Source organism: Mauremys mutica, chromosome 5 (assembly GCF_020497125.1).
Source record: "Mauremys mutica isolate MM-2020 ecotype Southern chromosome 5, ASM2049712v1, whole genome shotgun sequence".
Classification (NCBI taxonomy): domain Eukaryota; kingdom Metazoa; phylum Chordata; order Testudines; family Geoemydidae; genus Mauremys; species Mauremys mutica.
This window is the reverse complement of record NC_059076.1, coordinates 55,298,416-55,322,013: the sequence shown is the minus strand read 5'-3', so window position 1 is coordinate 55,322,013 and position 23,598 is coordinate 55,298,416. Positions and strand designations below refer to the sequence as shown.

The 23,598-nt window shown below is 38.6% G+C and overlaps 1 protein-coding gene across 4 annotated transcripts in view; it reads left to right on the top strand.

Annotated features, from left to right (window-relative positions):
* The first annotated feature begins 923 nt into the window (after positions 1–923).
* Positions 924–23,598, top strand: part of LOC123371482 (mitochondria localized glutamic acid rich protein) — a 42,669-nt gene continuing 19,994 nt past the window's right edge. The window contains exons 1-4 of one of the 4 annotated variants that reach the window (XM_045019162.1): positions 924–1,127; positions 3,812–3,915; positions 5,100–5,205; positions 10,486–10,716. In XM_045019162.1, coding sequence (XP_044875097.1) covers positions 1,043–1,127; positions 3,812–3,915; positions 5,100–5,205; positions 10,486–10,716 — 526 coding nt within the window. In that variant the 5' untranslated portion in view covers positions 924–1,042. The remainder of the gene's footprint in view (positions 1,128–3,811; positions 3,916–5,099; positions 5,206–10,485; positions 10,717–23,598) is intronic. The other 3 variants (XM_045019161.1, XM_045019160.1, XM_045019159.1) reach the window with 3 other exon arrangements.

Genomic DNA, 23,598 nt, shown 5'->3' with positions numbered 1-23,598 from the left:
AGATGTAGATCATGTTCTATTCCTTTTAACTACAGGTCGGTGTTTGAGGCAGCATTGGTCCCTACGCTAAAGTTATAGAAATAAATTTGACTTCTGCTGAAGGTGTGGAGTTCTCAAAGGGCAATAATAAAAGTTTGACTACGAGGGTTAAGAATTGGCAGTAGGGGGCCCAGCTTGAAGTTCTGCTCTGACAATATTTAGCTCAAGGATAGCCAATCTGGTCCGACAGATGCTTTTGAATGGACCTTGAAATCTTTTTATTTATTTGTTATTTTTCTGAGTCTGGACCTTGACTATATACCTTGCCCAAGAAATTTAGGCCTGGACAAAAAATAATTGATTACCTTTGATTTAGCTGATGGAACATAGTACTGCTCATCCTACTGTAGCCTAAATAGCAGTCACAGGGTGGGAAACTTTCAAACAGTATGTTTTGCTTCTTTAGCACAGACTGCAGTAAATTGCAGCAGAGGATTAAAATAAACTGAGATACAAAACTGGAAAGACCCTTCTTCACAACAAGAGAACCTATAGTCTTCAAGAATCCTGCATTCCTGGCTTTTAAATCAGCTAGACGGAACTAGCAAAATTCTTCACCACAAACGTGAGAGATCCCTTGTGGGCTGAAGGATTTGTGTGTGCCCATTACTCAGATTACAACTTTTTTTAAACCTCTCCTCTTATCACCCCAGCCCTTTAGTTATGTAAATGACTCCCCATGGGAGAGCTCCCAATCCCTCGGGGACTGGTAGGTCTGCACAGTCCGTGGCTCGTGCCTCAGCCTTCTTGGGGTCATTTCTCGGACAGCAGAGGGGAGGGGAAGGACCTGAGGTCCGGGTCAGAATGAAGGGATGCTGGGCCCTGGTTGGAGAGGTGCGGCCTGGCCCCGGGAGGAGGAGAGTGGGCCGGGTCTGCCCTCTCTCTCCCCTCCCACTCACGCGGAATCGCTGCCTCCTTCCCTCGCTCAATCCCGCAGCTTCGCTCGGCAGCCGGGTGAGCTCTGCCCAGTCGCTCCGTGCAGCCGCAGCGCAGCGCAGCCACCATGTACGTCTGCAGGGCTGCCTGGCAGGCGCTCGCCGCTCGCTTGGCCAGCGTGTCCTCCACTGCCAGCCTGCTCGGAAAGCGCGGTAAGAGCGACAGGCGGCCGGGGAGCCGGGGCGCGGGCGGGCTGGGGTAGAGGTCAGACAGCAGCGCTTCATGGTCACGGCTCCGTCAGGTCACCTGCAGCAGCCCCCGGCTGGGCTGGGCTGGGCAGGGCGGCGGGATCGCGCCGACGCAGGGCGGCCTGCGCGTGCCTCTGGTTGGAATGCCCCGGGAGAGGAGACGTGAAGGTCACAGGTGGGGAATGGAGCCCAGCCGTGGGTACGGGACAGCTCAGCCCCGCCATCCCCCGGCCAGGTCCTGCAGAGGAGGAATGCCAGGCAGAGGCAGGAACAGGCACCCGGCTCCAGGCCTGGAAGCTGCTCCTTTCCTTTGACATATCTAGGTGTCGCCCGCCTCTCTCTGTACCGTTGCTATTTGCCTGACCAAGAGGTGTCGTTCAGCCTTGAGTTACCGGATCCCTCTGCGCTGATTTTTATTTCTATGTCGTGCTGAACACCGGGGGTGGGGTGGATTGGGCTATTTTTTGCTGAATAAGAAAAGGGGGTGGGGGGACACGAGTCTATAAAAATGCCAACTGAGCATTGTGAGCGTGTTGTGCAATTGAAGCCAGACGTCCTCAGTCTGCGCCCTACAGGGATCCCGCATGTAACCAGCAGACACAAATACAGGAGATCGCAAACAAGGTCCAACGATTTTGTGAATAATTTGGAGCTCTGAATGTGGCTGGGTTGGAATAACGAACGAGAACAGAATTTTCATGCCGTTCAGCACCAAAACCTGCTGCCCCCAGCCAGTGTTGATCCATTTAATTTGTTATTCCTGAAAATTTAGCATTGCAATAAGCTATGTGTTTATCTGGGTGTATGTACTTACTCTGTTAGGTTATATTTGGTCCTTATATCCTTATCTTTCCCCCATATATGTTTCTAAATTCCATGTAATGTTATCTTAGAAGAACAAAACTTGTTTTAATTTTTTAAAGGTAATGATTAGCAGTGATGACACCTCAGTGTTTGCTTAGTGACGGAGAATAAGTGCTAAGGATACAAATTTAAGATTCAAGTATCCAAAGGTGATAGCAAAAGTTTGCTTTGAAAAATACATTCCCCTGGTCTTCTCTAGTAATGACAAATATTTTGTGTAGAGTAACTGCTGTGTTTAAAAACAACTGGTCTATCGAAGATGACCAAGTCTCCATAAAAAACAAAACAAAACTCAGTTTATTCTTGACTTGTTTGATCTTCTGAGTCAGTGGTTAAATGTGTATTCCTCCTCGTCACTCAAAAGAAAATGCATTTATATATTTAGATTAGAATATTTTTGTTTGTTTTTTGTAATTTGAATGAAAATAGTCAAGAAGAGGCTCTGAGTAGTTTCCAAACTGCAGCTTTTCTCTCTGAATATGATGATACAATTCAGTCTGGTACATAGCAGTGATACTTTTTGACACTTCAGGAAGTGTATAACCCATAGCAATGCCTCTCAACCATACTGAATATTTTCATCCTAACTGTATACTTTCATATAAATAACACACAAGCCACACTGAGAATCCCTACCCGCAGAACACTGCAGCAACCGTTGCAACAGTGCTTCATCAATATTTATGCAAAGTAAGAATATCCATCAGATTCCTGAACCAAGAGAAGAGTAAGAATAGCATGTGATGAGACAAATGCTACTAGACATAATCTGGCACATGATGGTAATAGTTTATTATAGAATGAAGCTATTGATTCTTCTTACAGACACTGGTATGTATACAGCTGCAGAAATGACTGGACAATATACATATATTTTAAATTGCAATATACCCTATGAATATATGATTAAATTGCTGCAGGCTGGAGTCCATTTTGCCTCCCTAAATACCCTAGTTACAACTCTGATGACAGAACTGCTTTATATTTAATGAAAGATCGTTCAGGAACATAACACTTAGTATACATTATTAATTTGGGGTGCAGTTACAGAGTACAGTTAAAATCTTCATTAGGTCACAGAAGTATGTATGTTGTTTTCTAAGCACTATTTGACATTTAAACTGATGTGCAGTAGAATTCCTTGGCAGTGCCTGTTGGATCTACATCTGGGTGAGCATCAAACCACCAGAATCAGACAAAAACAAACCCAGCCAACAACGCTACTGTGCCCCCATAACAAATTTCAGCTACTACTGATAACAAGGTGTAATACCCCACCCTTTCTTAACCATTCCCAAATGCCTGAGAGAGAGGGGTCTTGCGGGATGTTCCAGACCAGGACTCCTTGGAGTGACCTCCAAGTTTGAGCTATTGGGACCAGGAATATGTAAATCTAAAGCCAAGGACTCCTCCCAAAGAATCCCCAGCCAGTAATCCTTCCTTTTTAAAGTGACAGGGCTGTGCCTCTGTTGATCACAACTATGGCAGAATCACACAGGGACAGAGTCATTCTCACACATAGGTATAGGGCTTTATAGGTTAAATTAATAGACAGCCAGTGCACATCATGGATCACACGTATAATGTTCTCACAGTGAGATACTCCACTTAGCAAGTGCGGAGCAACATTTAGTTAGTTAAGTACTTGGTTAATTTTCTTTGTGTTTGCCAGCTGATTTTGTTTCAACTTTCTACAGATTCATCACTCTGCATCTCAGGTTAGATGATATTTTCTGCTATTTTATTAGCACTTTATTTTAAAGTTATTTTAATGTTTTATACAGCACCTCTTCGCCAGATGTCATCTGGCAGCGACCCTGGCTCTTCTGGGGAGAACCTGATTTACTATCTGTTTGCTGGTGTGGCGTGCACTGCTGGTGGATATTATGTAAGTGCCTCGTGTTTTAGGAGTATATGAAAGACGCAGTTAACATCAGTGGCATGTGGTGCAGATGTAGCACAATCACATACTCAAACATGGACTTAAAATATGGTGAATCAAGCTTCTCTTCTCTTCCCATACTAGAGAAATGAGATGATGGGTTCTGGATAATTAAATTTCAAATTGGCGGAGGGAAGGGAGCGAAATCCCTTATCCCAAAGTAAAGCTGAATTTCTCTGTTGGATATTCTTGAGGTGGGAATTTCACACCAAATGATGCTGTTCTACACCGGCAGTGAGATAATGTAAAAGAGGTGTACAGAAATAGAGATACCAAGCTTTTTCCTTTTTCTGTGTTCTTGGCTAATAAGAAAACAAGTATAAAGATTACAGGCATGTCTGAACAAACCATGTTTGGGCCCAGTTCAAGACCCGTTCTCCTTTGAATAGATTACTCTTTGCGAACATATTTTTTGAAGCACGGATGTCAGACTATAACACTCCCGTCTTCTAAATACTTCAGTTCTGTGAAGGTGTAGCGTTTTCATTATGGAGTGATGCATTTTTTATTCCCCCTTTTCCAAAGCCAGTCTCCTCCCTCCTCCTAAGTCTTTCACACTTTTTTTCTTCCACTTCATCTTGCTAAATCCTTCATTTCTCAGTTTCTTCCGCCACTAATTGCTACCTCCAAAAATAACACCGTCTAGTGGGTGAATGGAATCTATCACTCAATAAGTATTCAAAAATATACTCATTTTATTATTTTCATTAGGCTTAATTTTCTACTTCAAGCATTTGGTTTGTAATGATTTCTACTGCTGATTGACAAATATTTTTTTATTAAATGAAGACTATTGGGTCAGTTTTGACCCCTACATTTAGGGTTTATAAAGCATAAAGATTAACAGAAATATTTCCTTGTTTTTCAATATTCACCTCCAATTCCTAAACAATGCAGTTTTGTGTGAGTGTGAGGCTGACTAGTTTGTTTCCACTTTGCAAGAGGAGAAAAATGCAAAATTTAAAACTAGACGTTTGTATGATTAAAATTTAAAGTAGATGTATTTGTATTTTTAATTATCTAAGGTGACCTTTCAACATAGGGAAGAACACTTGGTTAACATAGGATTTTTTTTAACTCTTTAGTAGTAGAGCTTGGAAATAAGTGCAGGTATGTAATTTTATTTTCAGGCCTACAGAACAGTCACGTCAGACAAAAAGAGGTACAACGAACGTATTCATGCTATTCAGCAGAGTAATACAGCTGAGTGGAAACCAAAACCCTGGCCACCCCAGTGTAAGTTGTGGTGTTTTTGTTTTGTTTTGGTTTTTACCACATTTCTTTCAGCACACAAGAATTCTACAAGAAATGGAGTTTATTCCTAGACTAGACAGTCAGACCTTTACCATACTTTGTTTCCTCCACAGTCTGTAGCTTTTTACTTGCTTTATCAGTTTAAATCGTTCTGCTGGTGTTTAAATTGCAGAGAAAAAAAAACGTAATGAGAAGACAGTGAATCCGGTAGGTACCCAATTAGAAGAAATCCATTTGAAAGGAAATGGTTAATAGACTAACCAGTAATAGCAGATTGGGTGATAGAACTTGATGATTGAAAGCTTAATTAAACTTGACTAAATGAATAACGCTGTCAAAACCAGTTCTGTCCTTTGGTTTGTTTGTGAAGCGAAATTATATCTTTGTCCTGGTCAACAGTTTGGCTCCAGGCCATGCATTAGTGAACACAATTGCTGCACAGTCCAATCTCAGCAGGCTGGGGAGAGGGACATTTGTTTAAGTTTTCAAAATACCGTGTATAAAACCCATTTCTTCCTCTTGCCCTCCCGCCTCCCAAGCATTGGCTTAGTTTAATGTTAAGATTAACTGACATAATTTAAATTTACAGCCAGTTAAATGAACTAGAGGATTACAGAGCTCTGTTAGGTTGAGCAGAGACATCATTAGCTCAAATACTCGTGATGGAATCTTCTTGTTCTTTAACATTATTATTGTACAGAAGTTTACAGTCTTTTTCAATTAATCAGTTACTTTAATATAGATGGAAAACTATGTTTTTCCCCTGGTGTGTACTTTGCCCATATTTATATGTGCTGTTTCTGATATTGGTCTATTTGTATGTGCCAGAGTTCACACAATGTGTATGGCAACCTAACACTACTAAAATTAAAGAAAAAGACGGTGGGGAAGGAAATTAGGCTAAAAACGACCTGAGGGTTTAAAATGCATTAAATGCAGTTCCATTATGAAAAGTAACTGTAAAATGACATTGTAGGGATCCATATTAGGGTGACCAGATGTCCTGATTTTATAGAGACAGTCCTGATTTTTGGGTTTTTTTCTTATAGAGGCTCCTATTACCCCCCCACCCCCACCCCCACCCCACTCCCGTCCCAACTTTTCACACTTGCTGTCTGGTCACCCTAATCCATATATAGATAAATAGATAGATATAGATATATAGATATTGCTTCAAGTGCCAAATCAGATGGGCTCAGTTCACAAATAAAGAGATGGCACTTAGCTGGTATATGCGATTTTATGTCTAAAGTTTGCTGAATACAACTGAATACATACAGGGAGCAGATTTCTGGAATAAGAAAGCACCATCTTTAAAGTCCCATTTCAGAAAAGGATTTTAACACTCCTCTTATAAATGATAAAATATGTATATTTCTTTCCTATTCTTAAACAGCTGGAAATGGTAATTTTTTAAATTTCCTCTTTACGTGTTAGGACTTGTTAGTTTAAATACAAAAAGCAAACAAATACTGACTATCCCTTCCCAAAATGTAAGTCTTTATTTGATAAATGTGTGAGAATTTAAAATACTTCTGTGATGAGACCAAAAAAAGAGGTTGCTTTTTCCTGACATTGGCCTATGCAGTACAATATTGGGATGGTCTCAGAGTAATCCTATCCTGAAGAGCCTGATATTTGTAGAGAGGGGTAGACAGTCTACCAGTGGCAAGTAGAACTTCATAAGGTAGTTAATTGGATTCTTTCTCTGAGGATTTGATCTTACAAGGTGACGAGGTTTGTGGCCCTAATCCAGCAGAGCATGTGTGTGCTTAACTTTCAGCTTGAGTGTGATCCCACTGAAGTGAATGGGCCCACTTGCATGCTTAAAGGTAAACATGTATTTATGTGTTTTGTTGGATTGGGGTCAGAGTACTTTATACCATGTGGGATCAAGCCTTTATTTTGTAATGATCTTCAAGATCCTTTCCACAACTTTATATCTGTCCTGTATAATACCTAATGTCTTTCATCTCCTGGATGTATTTCACAAAGATCTGATGAAGCAGTAAAGCGACCATCAATGGAGGATACTCAGATACCTTCGCTTCTATTTTTTGTCAGTTCACAACTGTTCACCAGCCCTCCAGCCCTCTTCTTTAATGACCATGCTTGTTAATAAATTAACTTACATTCTGAAACCTCTCTCCAACCTCCTTCACAGGATCAGACTCCTGACTCTGAATGTCAGTCTTGAGGTCTTCACTTTTAATTCAGCATTTGAATAGCTTTAACCTCAATTTATAATACAAATCCACTGTTGAATCAGCTCTCACATTTCTACCCTTTCTGTAGCTTTTAAAATTCTTCCTCCCCTTCGATCCCCACCACCACGACCCAAAATTCTCCTCCCACATTCCCTAAACTGGCTTCTGGTCCCTTCTATCTTAGAATCCCTTATATTAACATTTTTCATTTTCTCAAAAGCACAAATGTCTTTGCTCCCTCTTATTTTTTTCTTCTATGTATAGTCCTAATTCTGTATTTAGCATGTGTCTCATCATAGAGCAGTGCTACATGGCTTCCCCTCCCTGCCTCCACAGGATCAGTGCCCACAACGTCTCCACCCCCAGCTCCTTTGAGTGCAGTTAGTTATCGTACTTATTTTTCATAGTGCTTGTTGTGGAAAAAACTAATTAGAGAACTGGTGAACCTGCCACTCAGAAGAACATAAAATCTAACCGTTTAATGCTACAGGTAGTGACTTATTTGAGAAATTTCTGAATTTTTGGGGATGTTGAGGAACAGTACTAAACAGTGGACAGAGATAAACACATCCCAGTACACTCTCTTAGCATGATACAGATAATAGTTTTATTAATGTAACACGGAGGAGGCAACCATGGGAATAGATGGTAAATTCCAGAAGGACTGGAATTTACAACCAGGGAATAGATGGTTAGGTTAGAGGGAGAATTTCCTTCACTTTCTACTGGTCATTTGTCTTTCCTTTCCTTAAAATAACCAATGTCATTTTCTCTGTTAAATATTTTTTCCCAAAAAATACTTAATTCGCAGAAGGCACACAGCCCTCCCAAAAATAATTCATACAAAAGAACTACAGCATACAGCAACTGGAAGTGGTCAAAAAAGGGAGAAATATCAAATGCTTTTTTCAAGTTCATTTTTAATTTGGTTATTTGCAACCAGCTCTACTAGCAAACCTTTAAAACTCCTATCGATCTATGAACCAGACTTTAACAAACACAGAATGTAATAGTAGATTTTAAAGTCTCTGGTAGGAGCACAAATAGAAATAGTGGTGGAAAATCTTAGGGAATTATCTTATTGTAAAGTGAATGTTTGCCACAACAGAGTGCACTTCATGTTTTATCCTTTGAGTGCTTGTATTTGCTTATGTGTCCTCCTTTCTTGTTCTAGTGTGTCCCCTTCTTCAAACTTGTTTCTGATCTGCTTTTTAGTGGTAATTTTCTCTTAATGTAACTTTTAATTGTAAAAGCTGATTCAGCCTTTCTAATCACTACTCTACTTTTACACTTTCCAGAATAAAATACAAGGGAAATCTGTCTTTCCAAACCTGAGGATGTAAAATACAAAGAAAGGGATAATCCTTCACCATTGCATACCTCGCAGCCTACCTTGGGATGACTTTATGCCTTCTACTGTAAAACTTCACACTTGTGAGACTTAAAAAATACTATCTTTACATTTGCAAGGCCAAACCATATTGAGCTACTGAATATATCCTGTAGAAGGCAACTTTGAGATTTTTAAGGAGCTGGCTGTTTTGAATGAATGCACTTGTATATTTGACTGTCCAATAAAGTGTACTGAATGTTGAGCTTGCCTGTTACTCTGGTCTTTGTGTGATAAAGCTTAGTTTGTTGGAAATATACTAAGGGACACTTAAAGGGACACAGTCAGGTAACTTCATCCTATTTAGTGTTTTTGTTTTGTTTTTTAACCAATGGAATCAGATTTTGTTTGAGTTTAAACCCAAATAATGCAGCCCTGTGCTAGTGCATGAGAACCAGGGAGTGAAACTGACTGGTCAGTTTCATCCCCCCGCCCCCATCTGTTTGCATTCTCCTAACTGAGTGAAATGCAAAAAGTAAGGAAATGGCATATGGCCCTCCCTTTTAATCCAAAGTACTAACATTTTTAAAAACAGGATTTTTTTTTAGCCTGACAATGTCTCTTTAAGCTTTTTTATTTTCTCTCTCTCTGCCTGCCTGCAACTGTTATACGATTCTTTCCAGTTCTGTTCTTCACCTGGTGAATTTGGTGTGAGGGTTAACTGACAATGAATACATGGCATACTGTTTCATTTTGCCAACTTCTGTGATGTTTGTGTGGTTTTTATGCATGTGTGTGTGTTCTTTGCATGCCCTCTTACCTTGGACTGTATTCATTTTAATTATGTTTTTGAATCCCACTTGAGTCTGAACTAGTTCATTCTCATGAGACAACACGGGGTTTCACTGCTTCTGAACAATTTTATACACAGAGATGCAGGCAAACCTCAAACAGAGAGAGCTCAGATTTGCAAACAAGAAAATGATCAGTCGTAAGTGGCTGCATGCATCTCCAGTGTCTCTGGATGATCAACTATGGTTTAGTGTTTACAAACTGTTTCTCTATTTTATACACCTAGTTTTTTTAAAAGTGTCTTCTGGTTTTTTTTGTTTCTGCCCCATATATAGAGAGAGTGGGCTTTACTTTCCTTAATTATTTATGAATGCCATTACTCTTGAACTGCAACTCTGACATGGTGCTAAACTGCATAAGAGCTTCTAAGCAGGACAGTTAATGTGTTGTATTCCATGTTTAGATAATTTAATCAGTGAGTATAACTGGAATGTGGACTCTGATCCTACTCCCAAAGAAGTCAATATCCATTTTGCTATTGAGTCCTTCAAAGAGAACCAGTTTGGACCCATAAATCTTACATCCCTCTGGCATGGTTTCTGACGCACTTTGTGTGCGCGCACTCATTCTATTATTTTCTTTGTTGTCAACCACTTGCTTTAAGCCATATTTTCCTTTCCATTATAGTGACATGGTAGTAAAGCTAAGCTAATGATTGAGAATATGGCTTAATGACATTTTAAACATTATCTGATGCGGGGACCGTAACTTTGAGTTCTTTCACTTTTATATGGAAAATCTCAACCACAAAACGAACAAAGTTTTTTTCAGTGTACATTTAAATAAGATGGTGAAAGCAATTGGTGAACTTGTTTTCCTGTTGCATGCATACACTTTACACTTGCTTTATTGTATTAACTAAATCCTTAAAAGGTGATGAACTGGAGACAGCTGAAGACACTGAAGCAAGTGAGCAGGCCACAGAGGCACCTACAGAAGAGGCTGACGCACTAACTGCTGATGAATCTACAGAACAGAATGAGAGGTCTATGGTATCCACAGAAGCTGAAGGGGAAAAAGAATCGCCAGTTGCAGATGCATCCTCTGCTGTGGAGGAAGCACAGCAGGAAGCCACTGCTAGCTTGGAGGCTGCCCAAGTGCAAGGTTAATTCATTATTATTTTTTTAAAAACAAAAACAAAGACAAAAATCTTTTACTACAGGGAGTTCTACACTGTTTGCAACAAATAGTGTAGTATTCCTAGTGGAATTAACCTGCAGTGAAAACTAATTCCACCATCTGCTTGACAAATCATGAGCTTTACATTAATTGTACTCTCAAGAATTGTACTACAGTAATCTTTTTTTCCTAAAAGCATAGCACCTCTGGCACTAAAGTTGGCACTTAAGACCATGAGAATGAATGGTCCTTACTACTTCTACATCCCATGTCTCTTCCACATGTTTTTAAAGTAACACTGGCAAATAGAGTGACAGGAATACACGTGTGTTAGTGCCCCCCCATAAGGAATTTTTACAGATCCATACTAACACAGCTACCCCTCTGATACTTAACTGTCAGTTTGATGATCACATTTTACAGTGCAGTAAAAAAAAAATCAGAATTAGGTATTTAATACGGCTTTGCTGCAGATGGCAAAAAAGGGTTTGTTGGAGGCTATTTGTCTAGTTATGTCTCAAGTCTTCTGAAGCTTTTCCCTGTTTGGGACATAGTAGTTTTTCACTTAATAAAATTTGTTTTCATTATCATAAAAGCAATATAAAAGCAAACCTACAAGTACATTGTTGAAATGCAATTTTTTAAAAATGAGACTTTATTTAAAGAGTACACAAATCATCTAAATTGATTTTAGTAATATAAATCTTGTGACTGGGCTGGAAATATAGAGCATCCATTCATGCTGTTCTTCCAGAAAGGAAGCGCTTAAAGACGATAAAGTCATTGCGGAGAAACTAAATGGATTCTTTGCTTCAGTCTTCACAGCTGAGGATGTTAGGGAGATTCCCAAACCTGAGCTGGCTTTTGTAGGTGACAAATCTGAGGAACTGTCACAGATTGAAGTGTCACTAGAGGAGGTTTTGGAATTAATTAATAAACTCAACATTAACAAGTCACCGGAACCAGATGGCATTCACCCAGGAGTTCTGAAAGAACTCAAATGTGAAGTTGTGGAACTGTTAACTAAGGTTTGTAACCTGTCCTTTAAATCGGCTTCGGTACCCAATGACTGGAAGTTAGCTAATGTAACGCCAATATTTAAAAAGGGCTCTAGAGGTGATCCCGGCAATTACAGACCGGTAAGTCTAACGTCGATACCAGGCAGATTAGTCGAAACAATAGTTAAAAATAAAATTGTCAGACACATAGAAAAACATAAACTGTTGAGCAATAGTCAACATGGTTTCTGTAAAGGGAAATCGTGTCTTACTAATCTATTAGAGTTCTTTGAAGGGGTCAACAAACATGTGGACAAGGGGGATCCAGTGGACAAGTGTACTTAGATTTCCAGAAAGCCTTTGACAAGGTCCCTCACCAAAGGCCTTTACGTAAATTAAGCTGTCATGGGATAAAAGGGAAGGTCCTTTCATGGATTGAGAACTGGTTAAAAGACAGGGAACAAAGGGTAGGAATTAATGGTAAATTCTCAGAATGGAGTGGGGTAACTAGTGGTGTTCCCCAAGGGTCAGTCCTAGGACCAATCCTATTCAATTTATTCATAAATGTTCTGGAGAAAGGAGTAAACAGTGAGGTGGCAAAGTTTGCAGATGATACAAAACTACTCAAGATAGTTAAGACCAAAGCAGATTGTGAAGAACTTCAAAAAGATCTCACAAAACTAAGTGATTGGGCAACAAAATGGCAAATGAAATTTAATGTGGATAAATGTAAAATAATGCACATTGGAAAAAATAACCCCAACTATACATACAATATGATGGGGGTAAATTTAGCTACAACGAGTCAGGAAAAAGATCTTGGAGTCATCGTGGATAGTTCTCTGAAGATGTCCATGCAGTGTGCAGAGGTGATCAAAAAAGCAAACAGGATGTTAGGAATCATTAAAAAGGGGATAGAGAATAAGACTGAGAATATATTATTGCCTTTATATAAATCCATGGTAAGCCCACATCTCGAATACTGTGTACAGATGTGGTCTCCTCACCTCAAAAAAGATATTCTAGCACTAGAAAAGGTTCAGAAAAGGGCAACTAAAATGATTAGGGGTTTGGAGAGGGTCCCATACGAGGAAAGATTAAAGAGGCTAGGACTCTTCAGCTTGGAAAAGAGGAGACTGGGGGGGGTATGATAGAGGTATATAAAATCATGAGTGATGTTGAGAAAGTGGATAAGGAAAAGTTATTTACTTATTCCCATAATACAAGAACTAGGGGTCACCAAATGAAATTAATAGGCAGCAGGTTTAAAACAAATAAAAGGAAGTTCTTCACGCAGCGCACAGTCAACTTGTGGAACTCCTTACTTGAGGAGGTTGTGAAGGTTAGGACTATAACAATGTTTAAAAGGGAACTGGATAAATTCATGGTGGCTAAGTCCATAAATGGCTATTAGCCAGGATGGGTAAGGAATGGTGTTCCTAGCCTCTGTTCGTCAGAACATACGTAAGAACATAAGAACGGCCGTACCAGGTCAGACCAAAGGTCCATCTAGCCCAGTATCTGTCTACCGACAGTGGCCAATGCCAGGTGCCCCAGAGGGAGTGAACCTAACAGGCAATGATCAAGTGATCTCTCTCCTGCCAGAGGATGGAGATGGATGGCAGGAAAAAAATCACTTGATCATTGCCTGTTAGGTTCACTCCCTCTGGGGCACCTGGCATTGGCCACTGTCGGTAGACAGATACTGGGCTAGATGGACCTTTGGTCTGACCCGGTACGGCTGTTCTTATGTTAACAGCTAATATCAGTAGGGAGACATAAAGGAATCATGATTTCATGGTGGATCAGAAAGTAACATCCACTTAAATCCAAGGTCTTTTGTAAAAAACAGACATATGCACTTGATCTGCTGTGCAGTGTCTCAGTACCTGTCTTGCAGAGAAGAATTTTTTTTTTTTTTAGTCTTTAGTGTGAGTGTAACGTGGATGAAAAATACATTGATACAGCTTTCAATATGATTTGCAATGCAGTCTAGGAATTTCTTGGGTGGATAGGAGAAGTAACTATTAATGTACTGTTCCTGGAACGTACCTTCTACTGTGAGTGTGCATGATACCTCTTCAGCCAAATGAGCTAGCATCAGCCTAAGGGAATACATTAAAGCAGATTTTAGAGGTTTTTTAAAAATGTCATGTTGTCAGTTGTGGTGATTTGAAATGGACTTTTAGTAATGACTATGAAAAACCCTCCATAAATTAGGTGTATTGGCTAAGTCTTGCATTCACAATACTGAAGTGACTAGTATAACACCAGAGCTACCTCCAGCCTTGCTATAGGCAGACACAACTTCATTGGACCTCGTAAGTTGCATCTGCTTACCCACGTTGGCTCATAGAGCATTTTTTACTGGCAAACAGAATGCTGAGTTTGTGTGTGTCAACTGCCTATTACTAAATAAACCAGGGAGGTACATTTTGCACAGGATTTCAAATTGCAGACTTCTGTAAAATCTCTGGATCTGCTTGGATTTTTCATTCATGTTTAAAGAGTTTCTACAGACAACTGTTTGCAGAGCAATCAGTTATGAAGTATATGTATAGAGTAATAAATGTAGTTTAAAACAACAAAGCAGTCTTCTATTACTCATTCATATTCAATTCAGTGGGGTAGTCAAACTCTCAAAATAATTGTGTACTGTTAGATATTACCTGTGTCACTGATGGCTTGTCTTTACGATTTTTTCTCATCTGATGAATATGTCTGAATGATTCTTACATTCTGCATATGAAGTAGCAAGTTAAGGAACTTATAAAGCAGAATTAAAGAATGGCAGAGGATCTTTCAAAATCTCCATTGCTATACAATCCTAGCAGACGGCTATTCTAATTCCATGGTAAATACAGTCCGACCTATAATAATGCAGGCAGATTAGAGCTCCAGACACAGAGGGTTCAGCAAAATATTTGCACAGCTCTTCATAGAAGTTGTATAACGTTTTCCCTCCCTTTTAGCCAATGCCCCGTCTTGTTGCAGAAAAATTACAGAACTTTTCTTAAGACTCTTCTGCTGTTGCCTTTATCTGGATGCAGTTCATACATTTTCCTGTTTTACCTACCTCTGTATAGCTGTAGCCATCTTAAATCCTGTGTAATTGCCACTGTACTATAGATGTGGAAGCTAAGATCCAGGTACTTTTCTGGGAGGCATTGTTCTCTAGTGAATGTGGCGTGAGACTGGAATTTGATGGTCTAATTGTGAACATAGTAATTTTGGGTTCCTCGTGGTGTGTTATGAGACCTACTTAAATGTTTAAGTACTATGTAAGTGCAAATTATTATTGAAGTTGATCAGAGGCAGGTACAGTATTCTTGACTTCAGCCCTATGTTTTTCAAGAGGCCTAAAGCGGAACAGTACCAATGCCAACCCTGCCTTCCAAATATTTGATTTAGAGGGACTCTGAGATTTTGTTTAATTTTGAAAAAATGTAATGTTTTTGCAAGGTTTTCAGAACTTGGGGTGTGAAATTGCATGAACCAAACAACCAAACAAAAAAGCCTTTCACCATTTTCAGCCAGCTCTCTGCTAAACTCTGATAACATTCTGCTACCATGTAATATTCTGTTTAGTCACCACCATGTACTTACACTCCCCATGAATACAGTCATGTTCTCATAGAAGGTTATATCTTGTCCAGTGTAGCAACTGCCTGTCCCCTCTTGAATCTGATACATTATGATCTTTACCTTTACTATAATTTGGCACTGAATGCACCTCTAGAGACCAGTTTTACCTGCATACTATTAGATAATGCCAAACTCCACTCACTATGTAGAGTCTCAGCCAATATAGCTGAACTATATACTGGATCACAAGCATATTCAGTGGTTAAATATTAGTTTCTTCTTTGAGTACATAACATGAAATTGTATGAAAACTGAAATTCCCTCTTTCCTGGCAGAAAATACGGAAAGCGCTGATTCCTTATTTGAAATGATACAAGGAGGAAGTATTCTAACTTATGTTGACAGCTGTCAATTTCAACCAGATCTCTGATCAAGGACTGGATAACGATGCTATTTTTCAAGCAACTTACCTTCCGTAAACAAACAGTTTGCATTTTTTTAAATTAATTTTTCTTTTGCTTTATCAAACAACTTCTGGTAACGCCATCCTCTGCAGTGTTTAATGTAGCCTCTTTGTTTAAAAACAATCAACTTAGGTCTTGACAAGCTTTCACAGAGTTAAATATAGCAATATTTTCCTTTCAAATGTTTAGGTGTCTACTACTGATCATGAAAAGGCAGACCTACTAAAATACCTGCATTTTTAACAATTATTTGTAAGAAGTGCCCTTTTCAAAGCTTGTGTTTGGTATCTCGACATGCCTCCTGCATAGTGTTGCAAGTATTTTTTCTAGAAAGTTAAATACAAACAAACTTTCACTACTTACCATGGGATAAATCAAGTTCTTTTGCCACATAATTGGAAATATACAGAATCCAGCTGGTGAACATCCATCTTTTATTCCAGGGTGTAAAAAGGGATATTTAAGGGGCTAGAGTCAACTGATTAGGATAATAACTATTTTACCAAGTAAATCAAAGCTAGTTACTAGTCAGAATTCTCTCCACACCCCCAATGTAACCCTTCACTGGTACCTGTGATACATGGAGATTGGACAGGCAGTCTGTATATTTAACAAGAAAACTCTGTGAAATATATTGCCTCTAATTTCACATTGCCAAGTGTTGCTTTCTCTGGCCCAGTCCTGCAAACAGTTCTGGCCACAATGAAGAGCTGATTCTGTTTCATTTAAATCAATGAGAGCAGGATGAGGGCCTTAGTTCCACTGAAGTCAAGGGGAATCTTTTGGGGTCTGGACCTAACGTTTTAAAGATGCCACGATCGCTGCCTCCATGTTACTCTTCTGAGATTGAAGGTTACTCTGAACTCCAGTTTCCTGCATCACAAAGGCTGATCATGGAAGTTGAGCTATCAAAGTGCCATATTGTTGTGTGAAACTTGCTAGTATCAGTCTATATTACAGTTCATGCATTAGGTGTTCAGAGGCCATTAAATAAGGCCCATTAGTCCTGGGTTATAGGTATTAAACAATGCATGAACTGATAGGACATTTGTACTAAGAGTCTCATTATTAATGAGAGCATTTGGACTGCTTTTATGCAATAAATATTTACTTCCACTCTGGTATTAATAGCACAGGAGCAGAAACATGTTTTGTTAACTCAGAACAGACATTAGTTACTATGTGTTTTAGGCTTCGACATGCCTACTTCCTTCCCATTATTTATCTGTAGATTCCGAGTCAGATAACTAATGTCGGCACAGCTGCTGGTAGGCATACCTGTTTAGCACCACTTTTATTGGCAGATAGTACAAAGCTGTTCCATATATTTAATGTGATGGTATAAAGAAAAATTATTATCTAGCACTCTTCATCAGTGGATCTCTAAACTTTATTTTTTTAATCAAAATCCTGATTCTTAAACAGATTGAAGAGAAACATAAACTTGAAAACCACATATACAGTGTGCTGGGCTTTAGGATAACTTATTAAAGTAACTAACTAAAATGTACACTTGAGTACTTTCACTGTGAAAAAAAACTGCAAAAAATTGACGAATAAAAAGTGTTTTTTCTTATACTTTGTTCTTGGTTGCTGTTGCAGACCTATGTAAGAGCTCTTAACCTGACTTCCTGATCTTGCACGGAATTGTAATCCTGTGTTTCAGGCTTCTCAATTTGTTACCATAGAAATGATTGTGATATCTGTAACTAAGTATTATTAGGACAGCTCTCAATCTGGGATCAATTGGGAGGACAAGATTGGCTATGGGGCAGGAAATGCTTGAGAGTATATGTCTAAAAATTAGCAAAAGTGGCAAAGGTAAACTACAAAAGCTAAATGTTTTAATCTGAATTTACCTGTTAAGATTGAGCACTGTTATGTTCTTGAAAGGTGACTACCCTAAGAGTTTTAAATATCGTATGGGCTGTAGGCTTTGCCGTATTTCAAAGTGCTTGAACTGGATGCAGGGAGGCTTATAGGTAGTTATACTATACTCCCTCTTACTTTCATTGAATGAAAATAGGAGGAAAAATTCTAAGAATTGCTTATCGTAATTATTTGTACAGCACACAAAATATTTATGAAAGTATAAATGAAGTAGGTACATCCCTCTTATGTTTCCTTCCAATTTGAGTGCAGTTTAATTATAACTTGCTGAAAATATTGCCCAACACTTCTTGTTTATACACTTCTTTCTTGCTCTCTATGTGCTTTGTGCTATTGAGAAATTGTAGAGCTAATGACGGCAGCAGCAAAACCATTTCCCCTGGAACAGGCTTTTTGCAGAATTTGTGAGTTCAAAAGCAGTAAATTAGGCCAGTGGTTCTCAACCAGAGGCACATGTACCCCATGGGGTACACAGAGATATTCCGGGGGTACATCAACTCATCTAGATATTTGCCTAGTTTTACAACAAGCTATATAAAAAGCACTAGGGAAGTCAGTACAAACTAAAATGTCATACAATGGCTTGTTTATACTGCTCTATATACTGTACACTGTGTAAGTATGTAAGTACAATATTTATATTCCAATTGATTTATTTTATATGTGGTAAAAATGAGAAAGTAAGCAATTTGTCAGTAACAGCATGCTGTGACACTTTTGTATGTTTGTCTGATTTTGTAAGCAAGTAGTTTTTAAGTGAGGTGAAACTTGCGGTTAGTCAAGACAAATCAGACTCCTGAAAGGGATACAGTAGTCTGGAAAAGTTGAGAGCCACTGAATTAGACAATGAAAGTGATTTAATTTTCAATCTTGCAAACCTTTGTGTAAGGACTCTCTTGTCAGTTTGGTGTTTCAAGTATTGTCCTGTCATGAAGAGGTTTAGGGAGGGTGCGTAAAATGGGTTTGGAGAGGATTAGTGTGTGAATGTGCCAGTGTTTTCCATGTTAAATGTTTGTGCACTGATTCCATTCAAAGCAGCGGGGCTAGACTGCACTAGGCAGGAGGGTCACTGCTTTTTGTAATAAGGTTCAGCAAAATCTCAGTACACAATGGCCCAAAAAACCTATCTGAGTAGAATGTTATCCTTTTGTCTGGTGTGATGTCAACCCCGCGCTCATGTCCACCTTTGTTTTAATGTCGACCCTAATAATGGGAGAAGGATGAACTGGCATTTGAGAACTGCTTGAAGAATGCTAGTTGATGAAACTATTGATGTCTTTCATAGCAATTAAAAAAAACCCTCAATCTACTCAATAGAATGATGATGTGTCTTCCTAATCAGGTGAGTGTGACCTGGGGGAAAACCCACTTGCCTGCCCTTTGGGATCTCTTCCACATTGGATGTTATGGTGAGAGGCAGAAAGGGCTCTGGACTGGGACTCAGGAGACCTAGGGTCAATTCCTGCTGTCTGACCTTGTGCAAGTTACTTCTCCTCCCTGTGCCTCTCTCCTTCCGCCAAAGGTCTTGTCTAGGCAGATTGTGAACTCTTCAGGACAGGGGCTGGCATTTACTATTTGTACAGTCACACCAAGATCTCAGTTGAGGCCTCTAGGTGTTACTGTAACACAAATAATAAAGAAAAAGAAGACCAAATATTCACCTCTTTGAGGCACTTTTCTGTTTTTAAGCTATTTCTTTCTCAGGTACCCCCTCTCGTCTCTTGCCACCTTCATACTTCATCTGTGTTACTGCAATACACTGACCGCTGCTTACCTATTTCTTTTCTCTCTTTCCCTTGTAGTTGAGCCACTGAGTAATAGTGCTTGTAGTATAACCAAGTTCCAAATCCTTGGGGGAGGACTCTAGAGAAAGCTTTTTTAAACAGAGAGCTTGTTGGAATCTGAAGTTATAAGTTGGGTGAATGGTGGCCCAGAACTGAACAGATCTCAGAAAAGGATGATATAATCAAAAGTGAGAAGGGTCAGAGAGAAGCAATAAAAATATTAGATGTATGGGGAAAACCATATGTGAGGAAAGATTAAAAAGGCTAAAACTTTCTGGTTTAAAGAAAAGACAATAGGCAGTACCATGATAGTGGTATAAAATCATGACTTGTATAGAGATGGTTGTTTGGGTGCTTCTATTTATCTTTTCTTATAAGAAAAGAACAAGGGGACAGGCAGTGAAATTAAAAGACAATAATTTAATGCAGATGAAATAGCTTTACAAAATGATTTAACAGGTGAAACTCATGGCCATGAATCATACTGAGACAAATGGCTTATAATTAATGATAAAATGATCATCTGCAGTTACATTTATCTAGGCTAATGAAATTATAAAAGATATAGACCCTCCTGCCAAGACTGAGCCTGGGATAATTGTACTATTTTAAAGAATAGAAAACACTTTTATTCTGGATGAACCTAAACTCTGCTAATGTCTATCTTACACTGAACAGTACATGGGCTACATCTAGGGACTATATTGCACTGCAAGTTATTAGTCACTAAGGTTGTGTTTGGGGAATATTAGTGATGCTACTCATTGGACAATGTTAAAACCAATTCTTTTCTCCTCATTTCTAGTCGCTGTTCAAATGCAAGTTAAAATCCTATGATATTTCTTTTAAATAATTGGGGGAACATACTTGGGGCCAACATTTCTCCTTGTAGTAAATGTTATTTTCAAAACTGCATGGGAGCTACTGTAACAAGTGCACATTGATTGCTTCTTTGGAAACAGTCACCACATTAGTATAATTCAGTGGATTCATTTGTATATCTTGAGTCTGACTGGTACTACAGAAAATAAATGTGTCTTGGTGGTAGGGGAAGTATGGTATAAAAACTTTTGAAAGATTTCATAAATCCTATTATTTCTTACTGACCACTTTCATATGTAAACTATGTAACATTAACTTGATTGTTAGTGCCACATGAATTTTAGTTAATATTTTTAGATATGAAGTTGTCAGTAATTGATCAAAATAGATCACTGTGGAAAACATTTTATTAAAACAAGAATAGCTAAGATGTGAGTTGGCTCTCATATTTCTATAAAACATAACAAACCTAAAAACTTGAGTTCCTAACAATGAAAACACTTCCTACTTTTACTAAATTTGTGATCATAATATGAATTTTCACCAATAACATTAAACTACACTTGTCAAATTAATAAAGTATCTCTTACAGTGCTGTATCCTTGGGTTTTTAATTGCTCACTCGCTAACTCACAAAATTAACCCGTTTGCCATGGGTCTTGTAGTCATTCATGTGAGTTAATGAGGGCTGTGTATGTGCATAGGAGCTAATGACCTGCCTTCAGGACTAATACATTGCTTAGAAAACCAATTTCATTGTTACACAGGGATTTAGAAATACAAACTTTTAGAAATACAAACTCCTTGCTTGTTATTTTTAAATGTACTTCTAAACTGTTGGAGTTACGATCCAGAGATATTTGTCTCTGGGGTGGAGCCTTTTCTCAAGTTTCTGTTTGGAGGGTTTAGGGATGAATTATAAAAGAAAAGGCTGGCCGCCTCAGTTATAGGGGCACAAACAGTCAGGAATCCCAAGTCTTCTCCATTCTGGTTTCACTTCCTCAGAACCCCTTAGACATTAATTGAGCATTGTGTTATGCAATTAGTGTGGTGCCAAAAGGAGGAGACTCCAAGTTTCAACTGTATCCAGAATTGGGAGGTGTTTGGAGCTAGGATTTTTTTGGGATCCCTCTACCTAAACTACATCTGGCATATTTTTGGCAAGAATAGTAGGATACTCTGAAAATAATTACTCCAGTGTAGATGCAGGTAGGTCACCAGAAGAATGCTTTCGTCAACCTAGTTATCATCACACAGGGAAGTGGAGTTCCTACAGAGATGGGAAAAACCCCTTCTGTCGCTGGAGTCTGCATCTACACTATGGGGTTACAGCAGCATGACTATCTTGCTGTAGCACCCATAGTGTAGACATGGCTTTACCCTTTAAAAAACAAAACAAAAGTGTAATCCAAAAAAGTAGATAATATTTGCAGGTCTTTACAATTCAAAGGGTGCACTAAAGTTTTCTTAATTTTTTTTAAGGGATGGGGTGAGAAAACTTTCCCTTTTTTAATGAGCTGTGCTGTAAATTTTATTTATTCTAAATTTATATGAAGCTTTCATTCATAAATAGAGACTACCCTGAGGCTTTGCCCCTTTAATATATTCAGCAAACTCATATTTCAGGCCTGAGATTAGACTGATAGATTGTTTTCTATGTTGCGCTAGAATGTGATGTTTTTAGCTACAGTGTTCAACAATTGTTAACAAAATATTTTATCTTTTGTTCTTTTCATGAGTGTTTATTATGAGAGAATATTTTTCTTTTGCATTGCTCTGTGCAGCATGCACTGGATACACTGCAGGAAGATTAAATAATGAAAGACATTGCATTGCACTCCTGCTCTTGTTCACATGCATAACTCCAGGCAGATTCCAGTTGTATTATGCTGGCCAACTTGTATTATTTTAGCTTCATAAGTTCTGCAAAGACTCTTTGAAGAACTATTTGAACATGACATTTTGCATTAGAAAGAGCAGACTTTTCTTGGCTGAAAAATTAACTGAGTAAATGGAAGATGTGGTTCTGAATGAAGTAGTCAGTCTCTTTCATAGAGTTTCCTTTGCTTTTTTAAATATTGCTTTAAATACCTAAGCAGTGTAAATTCTTACTTCTGAAAAGATTCCTTTCCCGCTCCGTGTCCCCTGTTTATTTCTAGCTTAACATCACTTTTTGAGTTTAACAGTTAAACCTTGCTTCCTATTAAGCAGGAAGAAAATTTAGGAAGAATTTACAAGTAGTAGCAGGAAGAACTTGTGATTCAGGTACACGTCTGCATAACTGATATATATAAGTTCTATTCCTGAATTATTTACAGTCTTCCACTTCTGGCTGTTTGTGACTTCCCCCAATGCAAAAAAATCTCCCTCTCTTCTCTCGGAGGGGGAAGATGTGTAATAAACCACAAATTTTAAGGAGGGTGAGAGAAGAAAATACATAATATTCATTTTGTGAATATATTTATTCCGCAAACATTAAAACAGGCCAAATTGAAAAGCTCGCACTCCTGTAAGTAAGATACAAGAACACAATAATCAAGTTAAATTAGATAGTTAGGCCTACTGCTTTTTTGTATCTGGCCCTAGAAAGCAATACTTTTACCAACTTGTTTGCTTTTTTCAGCACCTAAACTATTACCAAGTTTCAACCAATCCCAATGTGCTATAAACATGCTGAACTGTTACTAAGTTGGCAGAACTGTAAGTGCTGAGTACTTTTTACAATATGACAATTCTGAACTCAATAGGCCTATTTTTACTTCCATAATTTTCCATTATTTTGTTGCAACTAATTGTGACACCTCCGCTGCCACCATCTTCCATTTTAAGTGCTAAGAAGGAAAGGAATTCTTTATTAATTCCATAGGATAAAGTGTCACCTTTTTTTCTTTTTAAATTAAGGTAATGTTGTTGTTATAAAGGTTTGAACTTTCTTTTAAGTATTTGCCTTTTTAGTTTTTCTTATAGCATAATCAGAAAAAATTTTTGAGTTGGGGTATTTGAATAGGTACAGAGCCTCCCCTAAATACGCTGCTGCTGTTGTTGAATAGTTGCAACGAGGCTTAAAACCGTGTCTTAAATTAGCAGCATGGATACCTTTTAATTACAACATAGCTGTTGAAAACACCCACTTACAGAATTATCGCCCTCACCAATGTTCTACTCTTCTGCTTAATGTATAAAGCTTCATTAAACAGCACAGTTGACCTTGAGCACTCCTATTCTTTGTGGTCTCTCAGGGCTTGTCTAGATGTGGACACTCAGGGAAGTTATTAATTAACTAAACCAAGTCTCTAACAGTTCCCAAAGCCACCCACTTCCAAC